Source organism: Acipenser ruthenus, chromosome 41, assembly GCF_902713425.1.
Source record: "Acipenser ruthenus chromosome 41, fAciRut3.2 maternal haplotype, whole genome shotgun sequence".
NCBI lineage: Eukaryota > Metazoa > Chordata > Actinopteri > Acipenseriformes > Acipenseridae > Acipenser > Acipenser ruthenus.
Genome location: NC_081229.1, coordinates 2,892,042 through 2,910,896, shown reverse-complemented (window position 1 = coordinate 2,910,896; position 18,855 = coordinate 2,892,042). Strand labels below are relative to the sequence as shown.

The window sequence follows — 18,855 nt, the reverse complement described above, 5'->3', positions numbered from 1 at the left end:
GAAAGAGACAGAGAGGGGTTTGAGCGTTCCTGTGAAGCGTTTCATCAGTAAGCATTGTTTTAGAACAGGTCTGTTACTGAGTAACAGCAGAATGGCTGACCTCCACAGAAAACTATAGACTGCAATGATCAGTTGTTGTACGGCTATGGCCAAATATTTTGCATCACCCTATAGAATGAACTAAATTTTGGTTCATAAAGTTGAAATGAAACTTGCTGAATAATGTTACGTTAACACATTGAATTACATACCGCTTTGTAGCTTTGCATATACTTAACGAAAAACTGACAAAAATTAAAAAATGTGACATTTCGAAATCTAGCATGAAATACTACTGTACTACTATCATGGGTTCCGGTACACTTTTGCGATATCATTCTCTTACATGATGTTAAATAATAGATCTAGTTCATATATAGAGCCCTGACGACATTCCGTGTTGTGCTATAGTCATCAGTTAAATTAGAAATCAATAATTTCCCTATTTTGACAGTTTTCCAAGATTTTCAGTTGCAGTGGTTTCATTTCATACATGCAAAAAAAAAACCTACAGAAGCAATGGGGTGTTCTAACCCATTTGCACACTACTGTATAATGTCACTGAGGGGTGTTACATAGACTATGGCTGCATCACATGACCTCACATATTTTATCATTGGCAGGATCAAACATGCTTGCAAGGCTCAGGCAGGGTTCTGGTACCTGTAACGTAGGGTTAAAAAGGGGTTTCTTACACAGAGTCAAAGTGTAAATAAAGTTTGGAAAAAATAAAAATAAATAGGTAATGTTATAGTCATGCTTTTTACATTTTGTTAGCTAACATATTTCCTAATAATTTCCTGATAAGATAAGTGAAATATGCAAAGAAAATATATAATGCTGCAACAGGTATTATAGCCTATAACACTGTATTTCACAACAGTTTCTACAGATAAACAAGGAAGTTCTAGAGTGTACTTTTATAGCAGCCTTTAATCAGTACATAAACAGCTTTCCAAGCTCATTTTAAGAAATGCAATGTGGCTTTATGCTGTACCCTATCGTAAGCTGATTATTTCAAAATTCTGTTGACACAAACTGCCTCTTCAGTGTAAGGAGGCCTATTTAATACTGCCCAGTTGCTAGGTAACCTTGTTTGGGGAGAGCTAGGGAGCTGGGTGGAAGTGTATGCAAGTATTATTTTTCCATTATCCGAATGTTTATATTTCTCAAAAGAGGCATCCAGCTGCTTTACAGTTATTTCTAGCTCAAGTATAGTTGTTAGCAGTCATGTTAGAAACGGTTGGTTGCACTTACTGCAAGTGGTTGCTCTGTTATGGATTATTTAGGAAGATCTGCTTGTAGAAACTTCCTTCGTAAGTATAAAATCAATATCTTGCATTTACTTTTCTTGACCGCATTATTACAATCACACACAAGCTTACTAAAGCGTATTAACAAAGGCTTCCTTTTTCCTTTATTAACTTCTGTATACAATAAGGAGCAAAATGCATGTTCATTTTACAAAACTAAAACTCAGTAATTACATTCAAGGTAGGTAAGCACTCTCAGATGGTTTGGTTTCTCATTTTGTTAATGCTAATCTGTAGTTCATTAAAGACTGGAGTTAAATGTATTGGAGCCTAATTTGCAGTCAACTTTGGAGAAACCATTTTTTTTTTTTTGGGGGGGGGGGGGGGGGGGGGTAAATTGAGAATGGATGTCCCTTTAAAGTGTTCTGAATTTGGAAGGGACCGTAGTATTGTTTAATTTTAAAAAAAGAATCAATGATACAGTTGCAATGTATCTGTTGCTTTTGTTTTACGCCTGTTTATATAATTAGTGTTGTATTAGGTATCTTATTACTGTTTCAATTAAGAAAATATTGAAAACGAGAATAGCTTAAAAGTATTCTTTACATTTAAAGTATTCTTTACGGGGGGGGGGGGGGGGGTTCTAAAGTTCGTATCAGGATTTAATTTGCACTTGGAAAAGTAGGGTTTTAATTAACGAAAAAAAAGTATATAACTCACCTTGAAACAGTATTCAAATTATTTGTTGTTTAAAAAAAAAAACTTGAATGAACAAACTACAGTATGATTTGCTGGAAGTGGAAGCGATTGCAGGAGCAATAGCAGCCGGAGATTGACAGACCCCAGATGCGACGCCGACCATACAGAGAGAGGGTGTACAGGACCAGAGTTCATTTCTTAGATTTACCAGACGACGATCTAAAAACACGATTGCTTCTGGATAGGACAGCTCTTGTCGACCTCTGTCACACTGTGGGAGAACCTTGAATTGCTTATAAAAAGGGGCCATGCCGTACCCCGGCATATGAAGATGTTGTCACCTTTGCCCTTCTATGTCTCCGGGTCATTTCAGAGGGTTACGGGTGACTTGATAAAGAGAGTTAACGATGATATCAGTATCCCACTTAATCAGAAGCAGTTAGAAAGTATTAAAAGGGAGTTTTATGACATTGCTGGAGTAATGGGCGCCATCGATGGCACACAGGTTGAACTTAAAACAACCGCAGCACCATTCGTATACATATGTGATCAGGAAGGGGTTCCATTCACTAAACGTGCAGGTGATTTGTGATGCATCATAGAATATCTGGCACCAGGTGCCCCCTCAGAAATCTTTCACATGGTAGCTCAACTGAATCACACCCAACTCATGCTGATAACGACTCTGCATCACCATGCTGTAAAGTGTTTCAGCCAAGCAGACTGTTGCATTTGTGTTCTTTCCTGAGTTTCACAGCACCTACACTGTCAAGTTATTAAACCAGAACCGCATCACTGGTTCCCTTTTTAAAAACGAAGAAACACAGCACGCTGCCATCCAGACAGAACAGCAACTGCAGTGACAGCCAGACAGCCCACAACAACAATAAACGCTACAAATAAATCTATTTGAAATACAGACTTAAACTAGGGGAAAAACTGACTCACAAATAGTTTATGCTGGTTCCATTTCTAATTGTACTCTCACAATCATTTTAACTAATCATTACTCATCCCCTAAGCACGGCGCATACTTACTTATTTTATGTTACACGTGACAAAACAGGCAGTTCAAAAAATAAAACATTAATAACCACAATAATAATATCAGGAATAAACTCTTGTGGCAAGATAAATGACGAGACCGAAGATGCAATATCCGTGTCACCAAAAACCCGAGATACAATTACAGGCTTTTTATTGCACACTTTGGACAACTTTATTTGTCATAATTAGTTGTACTTGCTGTTTACAATAGCTTGAAAAAGTAGCACATATGACAGTTTCCTTTACTTTTTGTAATGCTAAGTCCGTTTGTTACCGTAATAAACTGATTTGTCTCGCGTTGAACACCTGTCTGCTTCCCAGTCATGTTGTCGAGTTGCTATATTTGATTAATTTTCCTGTTTTCTCCATTATCTTTCAGTTACGCTTTTGCTAAAAGTTTTAGTAAATTTATGTCACTCGGCGTACGGCAGCATTTTCCCGGTTTTCAACGAACATGTCTCGGTTTTCATCAGTAACATTTTAAAATATGTTGGTCTTTTTCATTAAACTGCCAGTTTGTGGCGAGGGGTATTGCTGCAGAACGCAGACTCGCACAGCGTAGCTCACACAGGGTAGTGCTGCGTGCGCAACTCGTAATAGAAGTCAACATTATATGCTACAGCCCGATCACACGATAAAGGTGATTAATTTAGGTACTAAACACATTTTATTTCAAAGCAATAAGTCTAAACCCCAGGTTCGAGGGGTATTGACCGTAACTTAAAATACACACAACAATAACCTAACCGTAAACCTAAGGTTCGTGGGTTATTGGCTGGTCATCAATTAATTCTCACAGGGTAATCACTATATCAGAAATATGATATACAAAGATACTAAATGGAGACTTCTCTCACACAGCGCGCAAAGGATTCTGGTATATATAGAGATAGCTCGGGAGAATTTTTTCTATGGAATAAAACTTTTGAAGTAGATTTAACATTTGCCCAAGGTCTCTTGGAGAAAAGGCAGCACTAGCACATCATGACAGTATATAATTATTATGAAAAAGGCTATTTTCTGAGCATGGCCCCGCAATGTGGCGCATGCGCAGAAACATCACCCTAAACAAGCTGTGACTGCATGAAAGTCCAGATGTGTGTATCTCAGCTGTCTTTTCTATACAGTGCGTAATTATTAATATTCTTAACATTAAGTTAAGTTTAACCCATGTTTAACCATCTTTTAAATTATTATTAGCTGCGTGTGACGTCAAACAGAGAGCAGCCAAGAGCAGCCAGTGGAGCTGGAACCATTTTTATAGTGGGGGTGCTGAAAGTGATTGAACAAAACTCTAAACCCTGTATATGATGGAAGAAGGTGCACAGCACTTCAGTTCGAGGGGGTGGGTGTTCTATAATCTATAGGGCTGTAAACGGCTACTACTGGTAATAATAATAATAATAATAATAATAATAATAATAATAATAATAATAATAATAATGTAGCGTGCACGGGGGAAGGCAGCAGTAGGGCTGGTAGGTGACGTAATCACACACAGCCCGATATACGCTTCTTGCTAAGGAGCCGTCTCTTTTGTACAGCGGTACAGAAGAGAGATTTTCGCTCTTTTTGAAGCTTCAACCGAATGTATCTGCTTCCGTTTGCTCCTTACTACCACTGAATAAACAGCACGATTCTATAAGCTTAGCATGTCTGTTTCGATTCAACCGATCGCACAGGATACGTGCGAGCAACGCTCCAGATAAGGCTTTGGGTCTGGGAGTAACTTACGCTCTCATTTTAACACAGAGAGTGAAATGTATTTTCAGCGGGTAAAATGCAACATTACCTTGAAGTCATGAGTAATCTCGATAAATACTGTGCAATCTTTAATGGTAATGGGGTAGGCATTTTAGAGCCTTCCATTTTAACTGCAATGTTACTTTGAACTACTGTACAAAAACTTCGTATTAAAATAAAATCAGACAACAGCTGTTCTTAATCACTGTATTGACCACAGCGAATATGACTTTGAAGATAAGCACAGAAAAAGAACTTGTATTTTAACATTACATTCTCAAACTCAGTGAACATGTTAAAACTTCAATATAAAGCCATATAGATAAATAAAATAAGGAAGTGCATTCATAAGTTATAAAACAGTTATTTTAATATTATATGCGCCTTTTTTTAGTGGTTGCCTCTGATGATGGTTCCAGTTGCATTTGTAGCTGGACTGGGGTGTTTACCCTTCAACCTGTGTAGCTTCAATACTTTTTTTTATTCTTACTGTGATTGGCTGCATAGATAACAGGGCTAGCCAGAGATTGGATAATGTTTGTTGGGTTGTTTTTAATTGGGTACAGAACTGAAGACATTGTATTCTGGAAGTAGCAATTGTTAGTAGAAGTTTTAGGGGAAGCAGACAAGCTGTGCAGCAAAATTGCTACGCGCATTTTACGCATTAGATTTAAACTTACTGCGTATTTCGGATTTTTTTTTTTAATGAGTAAAAACGGCAGGTACGCAATTTATCTGGACCGCTGCATGCGAGTCCACACTTCAAATCAAAGGTATGCAGAGTGCGTAATGTGCGTACGGCTGTGGGCGCTAATGTCTGGAACGTATGATCAAATTTCCCTGGCTCCTGTCATAACTTACATTTTGACACAATCCGTTGTGTTTAATCATATACCCAATACACCAAATGGCTTTTATTTGAATTAAAATCTACAGTATATATTATATCGTAGTTTCCACACGATGAGAAGGGGTTATATACTGGATATTCCGGCTCCTGTCAAATGCGCTATTGCAGGCCCTGTATTGCTTGTACCAGTTGTAATTACTTTGGCTCGTTTTGATCCCTTCCAGTCCAGGACCAACCATATCCTATTTTTCCATTTAGCAGAGCCTTGACCCAAGGCAGGAGCAAGGGATACATTCACTGACTGTAACTGCCCTAAGTTTCTCCAGGGTTTATTCTGCTGGAGGTAGAACGACCTCTGTCAAGTTTTTATAGGTCTATTAGGGTAGTAAAATAGTTTACAATTGTTGCACAACCTTCTTGATCAATATTTTTTTCTTTTTTTATATTGTCAGTGGTATTGGTAATGCATTTCAGATGAATTAGGAATGTTTTAAGTGGGAGAAACAACTGTGGTGAATCTTGTGTCAAATAATCCCCAGTTTCTAGTTCCTAACCGATTCATCACTTATAGCAATGGGGCTATGGGAATCTCCAAATGTTTTTACAGGGCTTTTACTTTCTTTAAAAAAAGTTTACATTTGAACAGTAATTTTGCTGTTTACTATTCAAGCAGATAAACTATGAAAATGATAGTGCTTATACTGGTACAGCACTGATAGAGAAACAGTATATGACCCATGGCAGTTAAATACTGCATATGTTTAAGCATATTTAGAAATATTGTAAAAAAAAAAAAAACAACAAAAACTGCCTACTAAATGTGTAAGATTGTATGTTTGCGTATATGAAAAAGCTACATATTAAAAAAAACAGTATGAGTATTACTATGAATAAAACATGGTTAAAACCTGTGACATTATATCGACCAGTTGAAGCATAGCCAGATATAGAGATAATAATGTAACTAAGCCTTTTCTCTTCCCTTCCTCTGCAGTTCTTCAGTAGCCATTTACACACCAAACGACAATGGCTCTGACGTCCCACAATCAGCTTATCCTGTCTGTTTATATCGTGACCTTCGTGACGGGGTTACCCGCCAACATCCTGGCCTTTTACACCTTCAGCATGAAAGTCCACCACAAACCAGCTCCCATCGACATCCTCCTTCTCAACCTGACCATTTCGGATCTCATCTTTCTTCTCTTCCTGCCTTTCCGGATGGTCGAGGTCCTCTCAGGCAGTTGGGTGCTTCCCAACTTCCTGTGCCCTTTGAGCGGCTTTGTATTCTACTCCACCATCTACATCAGCACCTTCTTTCTAATGGGGGTCAGCGTGGAGCGATATCTTGGGGTAGCCTACCCTATCAAGTACAAGATTAACCACAAGCCCATGTATGCTATCATGGCGAGCGTTTTTTTCTGGATCATATCGGCTGCTCACTGCAGCATCGTCTACATCGTCCAGTACCAGAAACCAGGCAATGGGACTCATAATGTTTCCAGTTGCTATGAGGAGTTCACAAAAGAGCAACTTAATATACTTCTGCCAGTCCGCTTTGAAATGTGCCTTGTCCTCTTCTGCATTCCCTTCCTCATCACCTCCTTTTGCTACATCAGTTTCATCCGGATCCTTACCACACTGCCGAACATCAGCCACCGAAGGAAGCAGAGAGCCATTGGGTTAGCTCTGGGGACACTGCTGGTCTTCATTCTCTGCTTCTGCCCTTATAACATCTCCCACGTGGTGGGGTTTGTGAAATGGGAAAGCCCCGCGTGGCGCGTGGACACTCTGCTTCTCAGCACCTTCAACGCCTGCTTGGATCCCATCATCTTCTACTTTTCCTCGTCTGAAGTTCAGAACAGCGTCAGAAACTGCATATCAGGGGTCCTAGGAAGGATACGAGCCATCAATTTGTGTAAAAGACTTTGTCCAGCAGCGTACACAGTTGACGAGCAGATGGAGAGCAGCTTTAACAATCTGTGATGGGCCACCCTGCCATCTGAGTATGTGTTCTTGACTTTTGCTGTATGATGCAAGCCTGATTTTTGGAGCAAGTTGGCTGTTGATACATTTTGAGACAATGGGATTTTATTATGCATTCATAAACGTCTATTGCACATCCTTCTTCAGTGGAATTATTGCCCTATTCCATACCCGATTTCTTTGCGTCTCAAGCTGCTCAACAGAAGGTATACAAAAGGACTTGTTGGAAGATACTTGATAAAACTACTGAATAATTCACTCAAGCTTTCTTTTTCACCCGAAGCCACCTTGCTCAGCAGTGTCCAGCTGTTGCACGGCTATTGCCAAAAGTTTTTAGAATAAACTCATTTGTGTTCATAAAGTCGAAATGAAGCCTGCTGAATAATGTTACGTTAACATATTGGATTAAATACCGCTTTGCATCTTTGTATATACTTAACAAAAAACTGACACAAATAAAAAATGTGACATTTTGAAATCTAAAACGAAATACTACTGTACTACTCTTATGGCTTCTGGTAGACTTTTGCAATGTAATTCTGTTATATGATGTTAAATAAAAGCTCTAGATCATTATATATATATATATATATATATATATATATATATATATATATATATATATATATATATACAGTGCCTTGCGAAAGTATTCGGCCCCCTTGAACTTTGCGACCTTTTGCCACATTTCAGGCTTCAAACATAAAGATATGAAACTGTAATTTTTTGTGAAGAATCAACAACAAGTGGGACACAATCATGAAGTGGAACGAAATTTATTGGATATTTCAAACTTTTTTAACAAATAAAAAACTGAAAAATTGGGCGTGCAAAATTATTCAGCCCCCTTAAGTTAATACTTTGTAGCGCCACCTATTGCTGCGATTACAGCTGTAAGTCGCTTGGGGTATGTCTCTATCAGTTTTGCACATCGAGAGACTGAAATTTTTGCCCATTCCTCCTTGCAAAACAGCTCGAGCTCAGTGAGGTTGGATGGAGAGCATTTGTGAACAGCAGTTTTCAGTTCTTTCCACAGATTCTCGATTGGATTCAGGTCTGGACTTTGACTTGGCCATTCTAACACCTGGATATGTTTATTTGTGAACCATTCCATTGTAGATTTTGCTTTATGTTTTGGATCATTGTCTTGTTGGAAGACAAATCTCCGTCCCAGTCTCAGGTCTTTTGCAGACTCCATCAGGTTTTCTTCCAGAATGGTCCTGTATTTGGCTCCATCCATCTTCCCATCAATTTTAACCATCTTCCCTGTCCCTGCTGAAGAAAAGCAGGCCCAAACCATGATGCTGCCACCACCATGTTTGACAGTGGGGATGGTGTGTTCAGGGTGATGAGCTGTGTTGCTTTTACGCCAAACATAACGTTTTGCATTGTTGCCAAAAAGTTCGATTTTGGTTTCATCTGACCAGAGCACCTTCTTCCACATGTTTGGTGTGTCTCCCAGGTGGCTTGTGGCAAACTGTAAACGACACTTTTTATGGATATCTTTAAGAAATGGCTTTCTTCTTGCCACTCTTCCATAAAGGCCAGATTTGTGCAGTATACGACTGATTGTTGTCCTATGGACAGAGTCTCCCACCTCAGCTGTAGATCTCTGCAGTTCATCCAGAGTGATCATGGGCCTCTTGGCTGCATCTCTGATCAGTCTTCTCCTTGTATGAGCTGAAAGTTTAGAGGGATGGCCAGGTCTTGGTAGATTTGCAGTGGTCTGATACTCCTTCCATTTCAATATTATCGCTTGCACAGTGCTCCTTGGGATGTTTAAAGCTTGGGAATTCTTTTTGTATCCAAATCCGGCTTTAAACTTCTCCACAACAGTATCTCGGACCTGCCTGGTGTGTTCCTTGTTCTTCATGATGCTCTCTGCGCTTTAAACGGACCTCTGAGACTATCACAGTGCAGGTGCATTTATACGGAGACTTGATTACACACAGGTGGATTCTATTTATCATCATTAGTCATTTAGGTCAACATTGGATCATTCAGAGATCCTCACTGAACTTCTGGAGAGAGTTTGCTGCACTGAAAGTAAAGGGGCTGAATAATTTTGCACGCCCAATTTTTCAGTTTTTTATTTGTTAAAAAAGTTTGAAATATCCAATAAATTTCGTTCCACTTCATGATTGTGTCCCACTTGTTGTTGATTCTTCACAAAAAATTACAGTTTCATATCTTTATGTTTGAAGCCTGAAATGTGGCAAAAGGTCGCAAAGTTCAAGGGGGCCGAATACTTTCGCAAGGCACTGTATATATATATATATATATATATACAGTATTCTAAACTACAGAAGCAATGGGGTGTTCTAACCCATTTGCACATTTGCACACTACTGTATAATGTCACTGAGGGGTGTTACAGAGAATATGGCCACATCACATGATCTCACATATTTTCTCATTGGCAGGATCAAAAATGCTTCTAAGGCTCAGGTAGGGTTCTGCTACCTGTAACATAGGGTTAAAAAGGGGTTTCTTACACAGAGTCAAACTGAAAATAAAGTTTGGAAAACAGAAAACAAGCATGTGACGTTATAGCCATGCTTTTTACATATTCAAGAGTTTCTTGTTGGCTGACATATTTCCTAATCTTACACTGTAACAGACCTCACAGCAAACTTACCCATAGCAAAACGCATTGTGTGAAATCCTGTTTCATGTTTGCATAGAAAACAGTACAAAGTCTTTTTTTTATCTGCCTTCATATAATGCTGTTCTGTTTCTTTTTACACGTCTGATAAGATATGTGTAATATGCAAACAAATAATGCCTCAACAGGTACCACTGTCTATAACACTGTCTTTGGCCACACAGTTTCTACAGGTGAACAGAGCCCATTATGGCAGCCTTCGAATCAGTAAATATACAGCTCTGTGGTTTTATGCTGTATCCTATTGCAAGCTGAATATTTCAATATTCCATTGACACAAACTACCTCTTCAGTGTAAGGAGGTCTATTTAATACGGCCCAGTTGCCAGGTAACCCTGTTTGGGGAGAGCTAGGGAGCTGGGTGGAAGTGTATGCAAGTATTATTTTTCCTTTATCCGAATGTTTATATTTCTCAAAAGAGGCATCCAGCTGCTTTCTAGTATATTTCTAGCTCTAGTATAGCTGTTATCAGTCCTGTTAGAAGAGGTTGGCTAACCTTACTACAAATGGTTGCTGTATATGGATTATTTAGGAAGATCTGCTTGTAGAAACTTCCTTGGTAAGTATAAAATCATAATCTTGCGTTTACTTTTCTAGGATGTATTATTAAAATCCCATACAAGAGATCCATAGCTCACTAAAGTGTATTAAGAAAGGTTTTATTTTTTATTTGATTAAGTTCTATATTTAATAAGGAGCAAAATGCATTTTAAATTGACAAAACTACACCCTCTTGATCTAGTATTTGCTCTTTTTTATATATTACCAGTGGTATCCAGCAATAGCTACTTGAATGTTTTAAGTGGGAGAAACAACTGTGGTGAATCGTGTGTCAAATAATCCCCAGTTTCTAGTTCCTAACCGATTCATCACTTATAGCAATGGGGCTATGGGAATCTCCAAATGTTTTTACAGGGCTTTTACTGTCTTCAAAAAAAGTTTAAATTTGAACAGTAATTTTGCTGTTTACTGTTTGAGCAGATAAACTATGAAAAAGGAGATGCTAATTCAGATTTACTTATACTGGTACAGCACTGCTAGAGACACGGTATATGAACTATGGCAGTTAAATACTGCATATGTTTAAGCATATTTATAAGTGTAACAAATCCCATTAAGTTACCTTTACAACAAAAACTGCCTACAAAACGTGTAAGAATGCATGTTTGCACCTACAGAAAAGCCACACATTGAAAAAACTGTATGAGTATTACTATGAATAAAACATGGTTAAAACCTCCGACATTATATCGACCAGTTGAAGCATAGCCACATATAGAGATAATAATGTAACTAAGCCTTTTCTCTTCCCTTCCTCTGCAGTTCTTCAGTAGCCATTTACACACCAAACGACAATGGCTCTGACGTTCCACAATCAGCTTATCCTGTCTGTTTATATCGTGACCTTCGTGACGGGGTTACCCACCAACATCCTGGCCTTTTATACCTTCTGCATGAAAGTCCGCCGCAAACCAGCTCCCATCGACATCCTCCTTCTCAACCTGACCATTTCGGATCTCATCTTTCTTCTCTTCCTACCTTTCCGGATGGTCGATGTCCTCTCAGAGAGTTGGGTGCTCCCCAACTTCCTGTGCCCTTTGAGCAGCTTTATATTCTACTCCACCATCTACATCAGCACCTTCTTTCTAATGGGTGTCAGCATGGAGCGGTACTTTGGGGTGGCCTACCCTGTCCAGTACACGATGAACCGCAAGCCCATGTACGCTGTCTGGGTGAGCGTCTTCTTCTGGGTCATATCGACCGCTCACTGCACCATCGTCTACATCGTCCAGTACCAGGAACCAGGGAATGGGACTCAAAATGTTTCCCTTTGCTATGATGGTTTCACAGAAAAGCAACTTGATGTACTTCTGCCAGTCCGCTTCGAAATGTTCTTTGTCCTCTTCTGCATTCCCTTGCTGATCACCTCCTTCTGCTACATCAATTTTATCCGGATCCTTACCACCCTGCCGAACATCAGCCGGCAAAGGAAGCAGAGAGCCATCGGGTTAGCTCTGGGGACGCTGCTGGTCTTCATTCTCTGCTTCTGCCCTTATAACATCTCCCACGTGGTGGGGTTTGTGAAATGGGAAAGCCCCACGTGGCGTGTGATGACTCTGCTTTTCAGCACCTTCAACGCCTGCTTGGATCCCATCGTCTACTACTTTTCCTCGTCTGAAGTTCAGAAAAACATCAGAATCTGCATATCAGGGGTCCTAGGAAAGATACAAGCCATTGGTTTGTGTAAAAGACTTTGTCCGGCGGTGGCCACAGTTGGTCGAGCAGATGGAGAGCAGCTTTAACAATCTGTGATGGGCCACCCTGCCATTTTAGTATGTGTTCTTGACTTTTGCTGTACGATGCAAGCCTGATTTTTGGAGCTTTCTGTGTCTATAGCTCTTGCAATTTTTGTCAATAAACGAAAAGGGCTGTAGATGCATTTAGAAACAATGAGATTTTATTATGCATTCCTATACACCTACTGAACACGCTTTTTCAGTGGAATTATTGCTGTATTCCACACCGATTTCTTTGCAGCTCAAGTTGCTCAGCAGAAGATACACAAAATGACTTGTTGGAAGATACTTGATAAAACTACTGAATTGCTCACTCAAGCTTTCTTTTTCATCCAAAGCCACCTTGCTCAGATTAATGCTCAAAGTCATTTTTGGTGCACATTTTCTGTGGCCTTGTAAATAAGCTATGTACGCAGACTTTCATGCCAATTTGAACACTGAAAATTCGACATTAAAGAAGCTATGTATTTAACTGATATTGCCCTAAATTGTCTTTTTGACATACGTTCCACACTGTACAAAAAGAAACCGGAATTTTACAGTAAGCTAAGACACTGCAATATTTCTATCTGTACAAGAAACAGGTGAGTACTCATACTGAAAATACTGATTTTTTTACACAGAAGACTTGTTATGATCCAAAAGGATGCTTATACAATGGATATGGCAGAAATGCCTTTCTTAAAGGTGAATCTATAAAGCTTAATTGCCTTTCTTAGCTTAAAGCTAAGAGATTCAACTTTAATTTGGCTAAAAACATGACCTGTAATATTTGCTTTGGATATGTTGTAATGGATTTACAGTGGTATTTTGCAATATATTTTACAACATTGTAAACTTTTAAGATTGGATGCTTTTAACTTTTTGTATCTGTTTTACCCTAGAATTTGTAAATATTCCACCTACCCTTATACTTGCTTTTTAAAAAGTACCAAAAAATATGTATCATAACTGTACAATTATTTAATGATGACACAGAAAAAGCTATCGTTATTACAATTGTTGCTTGTATTGTGGTTTGAGAATACTTTAAATGTAACCTGGGAGGTTAATTGTGTAATGTAGTAGATTTGAAATGCTTGCCTACACAGACGCTTTGGTAAATAAAAATGTGTTTTGCTAGATGACTGATTAATGCTTTCCCAACGAGTTATAGCATGTTTAATTCAATAAAACAGAATTTATTATACTGTGGGTGGATTAAAGTAAGTGAGCTCCTCAGAGTAGCTCAGTGAAAGAACGCACTTATCAGCACGCTCAGCTCCACTCACCCTGAGCAGCTCAGAGTGCAACAGAGCAGATTTTAACACTGATCCAAGAGAGCAGAAAATTCTCACTCTGAGCCACTCAGTTACTTAACACACCCAATATCCAGAATAGTCCTCCTTTTCCTTTCAATGGGCTTTGTGATGTCATAGCCGTGGTGATAGCTCAGCACATTGCCCACGGTTCCCTTTAAACCTATTTGTGTTACTAGTTTTTAATTTTAAATGACCTCATTGTGTAATCTCATTGTGGCACTCCAGGGTGTCGGCCATTTAAAGGATAATGGCAGTGCTTTGGTGTTTTACAAGGTAATAATGGAACAGTAATGCCATTATCACAAGACAGCCATTCCATTATCACTATTATATCTTTTTCAAGTTCATTATTTATTTACCTCCGTTTGTCTGAAATAAGCATTGCAGTCCACTGAAAGAGACAGAGAGGGGTTTGAGCGTTCCTGTGAAGCGTTTCATCAGTAAGCATTGTTTTAGAACAGGTCTGTTACTGAGTAACAGCAGAATGGCTGACCTCCACAGAGAACAATAGACAGCATTGTCCAGTTGTTGTACGGCTATGGCCAAAGTTTTGCATCACCCTATAGAATGAATTAATTTTGTTTCATAAAGTCGAATGAAACCTACTGAATAATTACGTTAACATATTGAATCGCATACCGCTTTCTAGTTTTCTATATACTGAGAACAATTGAAAACGTGACATTTCGAAATCTAATATGAAGTACTGTACTATTATTATGGTAGCCTTTTGTGATATCATTTTGTTACATGATGTTAAATAAAAGATCTATATTAGGTTCATGTAGTTTATTTTTTTATTTTTATCGTGTCTGAATCCTAAAATTCTAGGCGATGCTAAACATTTGGCCATAGCTGTATAATGTGAGATATCACCACTCACAGCCCACCCAAGGCCTGACCATATAACAAAAACGATAGCACAGTACAGTAGTACAGTAATGCAAATGCATTGGTTGACCTTGTAGTTCTGGAGAACTCTGATGCCCCTTTATCTTCCTTTAGTATACAAAAATAACAAACACACACATTTTTATTCACAAAGAAAACACAACTGGAAACCAATCAAACTGGAAGCAAAATGCAGCTTTCTAAATAAAATTGTATGCAACATGTTTTCTTAAGATAACTCACCTTGCCTAATAACCACAGTCTTCCTGTCACGTAGCCAATATAATGTCTTCCAATCTGCTGTACATCTGACACAGCCTTCTGATCTCTCTACTACAGTAGTGTGCAAATTAGACATCTTAAACAACTTCTAAAAGTCTCATGCATGTTATCATTTGTGGCTATGTGTTCCTTTTCTCTTACTATTTAAAGCAATTGCAAGCCTATAAAATGTCCCCATTTTGACCCATTTTCCAAGATTTTCAGCTTCTTAGAACATGACGAAAGGTGTTGATGTTTTCTCGTTGATATACACATACAGAACAATCAAGCGTTCTCACTTACCATGAAAATAAAACGCTGTTGGCACAAGGTAGTAACACTTATGCAGAAGGCAGGTGACAGCTTGAAATTGGATCTTTTGTTTTTTATACTATAATACAATATTGTACAAATTTATTAGAACACCTCAAGATTTGTTTATATCCTTTATCTACCTGCCTGCAGGGTGTGAGAAATTTCAATTTTCCAGTCAATAATCAGTGATCTAGAAACAATAGGCACTCATGTGTGAAAATGTTAGACACTTTGGGTTTTAATTAGGCATCTTAAACAACTTCTAAAAAGTCTCATGCGTTTTACCATGTGTGGCTATGTGTACCCTTTCTCTTACTATTTTCAATGAATGGCACGTGTGATCTATTAAAGTTATCAATTCAATTAAATAATCACTAACTGGCCTGTTTTGGACCATTTTCCAAGGTTTTCAGTTCCAGTGGTTTGATTTCAAATGCACATCAAATCAAAACAACAGAAGCAATGGGGTGTTCTAATAAAATTGCACATTACTGCATGAGTGAGCGTTCTTGAAGTTATGCATGCTTTGGGTCTTGTTTGATTTTTTTTAAATAAAAAAAAACTACAACATCAGGTATATCAGTAATAGATATTAAATCCATTTCCAATTTGTTCACCTCAATAAGCACCTGTATTCCACTGGATCAGCCCAGAGCCTCAAGAAGTCAGTTGTTACTAAATGTCTTTCTCGACATACAGTAGACTGCGGTTTCTTCAGCGGAAATAGCGCCAATGCTGTAAGACCAAGTCAATGTGACACATAGTTTGGCAACTGCAACCAGTGTAATGATCATAACAATAATTATGATAGTTAAATTCCTTATAGGAGATTATCAGATGGTTAGGGGGTGATAAGGTGGGAAAGCAATGGAAGGGGAGGGCAAGGTAAAATCCCCTGAAATATGTCAATATTAGTGTAGAGAATGAATAGATGAAAAGAAAGAAGAAAACACAGAGGAAGCAGAGGAAATTATCTTGGGAAATTTTCCTGTAACTGTGGTATGATGCAAGGACTCCTCCCCCTTCAAAACAGCTTGCTATCTACGACTTTGCTTTCACTGAATGACTAATAACAATTATGTGTGCGTACACAGGTATTTACTAAGTAGCTACCATATAAGTGTACTGGGCAGTGTTGTGTGATATATTGCTGTTACAGATTCTGTCCAGCCCCTTGTTGGTGAGACGAGATAAAGTTAAAAGCACTAAAACAACAGACGCTTTTTAACATATTCCCTCTCAACATATTCTCTATTATACTGTAATATATTTTACATCATACAAGCTATTCTGCTGTGTTATATCCCTGTCAAAGTCCAACACAACATGCAAACACTGTTTATAACACATGCAGGTATGCAGTGGTCTTCAAACTTAATCAAACAAACTAATAACCAAGTAAATAGGATCAGATTCAGCTCATATTGAAGTCCACAGATGTCTGCCAGCTACCCTTGCTTTCACACTTAACGAGATAAGACACATTGCAAGTTTATTTCCAAGAGGCCACCCTAACCCTCTAGATGGTTTGTGGTTTCTACTTCACCTGTCTGGCATTGTAACCACCTCAGCCTGGTTTTAGTTGCTTAGCAATGACTAGAATTTTGTCATTGCCAAGTAACTATTTTGTTTAGTTAAGTGTTTATTTATTTACCTGTCTGTGTATTAATTTATTTATGGATATATGTAGGTGTTTATTTATTGATTTGTCTAGTTTCCATAACAACAAAGCCTCATGGAACTGTATATACCGTTGTACTCTCTCTCTCTCTCTCTCTCTCTCTCTCTCTCTCTCTCTCTCTCTCTCTCTCTCTCTCTCTCTCTCTCTCTCTCTCTCTCTCTCTCTCTCTCTCTCTCTCTCTCGCTATAGATAGATAGATAATTGGGAGTTAATTCCATCCCTGCCAGATCCACATGTGGAGTGTGGCTGGGTCTTGATTGATTAATTGAAGACGACTGTCCACCCTGAATATTAAAGTGTTGAAATAATTTCTTTTCTTTAAACCTTTATTTTGTTCCCGTGTTTGTTTGGTTCCTGTCTTGAGTAAATAATCCGCCTCTTTCTGCCTCGGGCTCTCCTTCCTGCTGCGGCTGTGGTGCTATCCTGTCCCAGCTACGTTGGCTAACAGAGATTTAAGGTAACTTGGAGCATTTCCAGTGTACACCCTATAAACTAAACACAAAACATGACAGGGCCTTCTGTTCTCCAGACTCTGACCTGAAAACCCACTGCCTCCATTCAATACTGGGCCTTTCTTAAGCAGATACTGAGGGCTATATTGAGATTGCTGACGAAACGCATTTTACTTGTGACTGAATTAGCAGGTTTGCAACCTAAGTGGATATGAGAGGACAATTCATTAGCTGCACCACATAACCTACTCTTTGATACAAATCGAAAAAATGTATTTAAAATGTCTGATGATTAATACAGGAACGCAGATAACAATAAAAGAACACCAGTTCAACCCGAGGTACTCGCTGATATAGGACGTGTTAAGAAAATGATGATGAAAACAGGAAATAAGCATATTTTTATCCAAAAACCCCCCCAAAACACTTCTCAGTAGGTCAGGGGTGAAATTAAAGGTCAGTAGTTAGTGTTTTTTTTTATTATTTCTGCTTTCTAGTCAAATATATATGATATATAATATATAATACGTAAGAAATGAGCTACAAAGAGGCTGAAAGATCTGAATCGGGTTCGAGTCTTTAAAATCGTAAAAGGAGTGCACATAATAAAGGCGTGTACTTTAAGGGCAGCACAGAAACCAGGAGCGGAGGACACAGCTGGATATTAAATGGAGATAGACTTAGAGGGAAGGAGACGGTACTTCACAAAGAGTGACGAGGGAAGGAACGGGCCACCTAGTGATCAGTGATATAGAAACATTAGGCACTCATGCGTGAAAATATTATTGTACTCTAATTAGGCCTCTTAAATAACTAAAAAGCCTCATGCTATTTGTTCCTTTTTCTCTTACTATTTTAAGTTAATTGCATGAGTGATATCGCAAAAAGTCTACTGGAAGCAATAACAGCAGGACAGTATTTCATGTTAGATTTTAAAATGCCCAACAGCTGCCACTAATTCGTCAATCTTTCTGCCTGGTAATGCTTTCGTAGAATTGCCTGTGGAAGGGACGTGCGAAATGACACTGAAATAAAGAGGGAAGCAGTTGGTTTCCCCTGTGACTTACTGTAATCCATGCAAATGTACATTTTCAGAATGGAGCAACAGCTCTTGCTCATTTCCATAGTGGATTTGCTTAATAGGTTTCCAGGAATGCTGTACTGCTCGTCATGGTTTAATTATTAATTTAATGCTAGTGTAAACTGAGAACATGTCACAGGGATTCAGATTACGGCATGCAGGGGAAATGTAATAACTGGTAAGAAAGGGATGACTTGCAATTTACGAGGGACTGTGACGGGGTGTACTCCCCTTGTGCAATATTATTATTATTATTATTATTATTATTATTATTATTATTATTATATACATATATTG

The 18,855-nt window shown here is 38.5% G+C and overlaps 2 protein-coding genes across 2 annotated transcripts; both read left to right on the top strand.

Annotated features, from left to right (window-relative positions):
- Positions 1-1,161: 1,161 nt before the first annotated feature.
- On the top strand, positions 1,162-8,109 carry LOC117434279 (free fatty acid receptor 2-like). The gene is made up of 2 exons (XM_034056926.3): positions 1,162-1,355; positions 6,626-8,109. Exon 2 carries the CDS (start codon positions 6,658-6,660, stop codon positions 7,612-7,614), a length of 957 nt encoding a protein of 318 aa, XP_033912817.3. The 5' UTR covers positions 1,162-1,355; positions 6,626-6,657; the 3' UTR covers positions 7,615-8,109.
- A 3,183-nt stretch (positions 8,110-11,292) lies between these two features.
- On the top strand, positions 11,293-13,654 carry LOC117433618 (free fatty acid receptor 2-like). The gene has a single exon (XM_034055984.3). The coding sequence runs from the start codon at positions 11,635-11,637 to the stop codon at positions 12,580-12,582; it is 948 nt and encodes a 315-aa protein (XP_033911875.3). The 5' UTR covers positions 11,293-11,634; the 3' UTR covers positions 12,583-13,654.
- The last annotated feature ends 5,201 nt before the right edge of the window (positions 13,655-18,855 follow it).

Bases quoted from the DNA above. Each gene is read 5' to 3' on its own strand.
- LOC117434279 (XM_034056926.3), top strand. From the start codon at position 6,658: ATGGCTCTGACGTCCCACAATCAGCTTATCCTGTCTGTTTATATCGTG.
- LOC117433618 (XM_034055984.3), top strand. From the start codon at position 11,635: ATGGCTCTGACGTTCCACAATCAGCTTATCCTGTCTGTTTATATCGTG.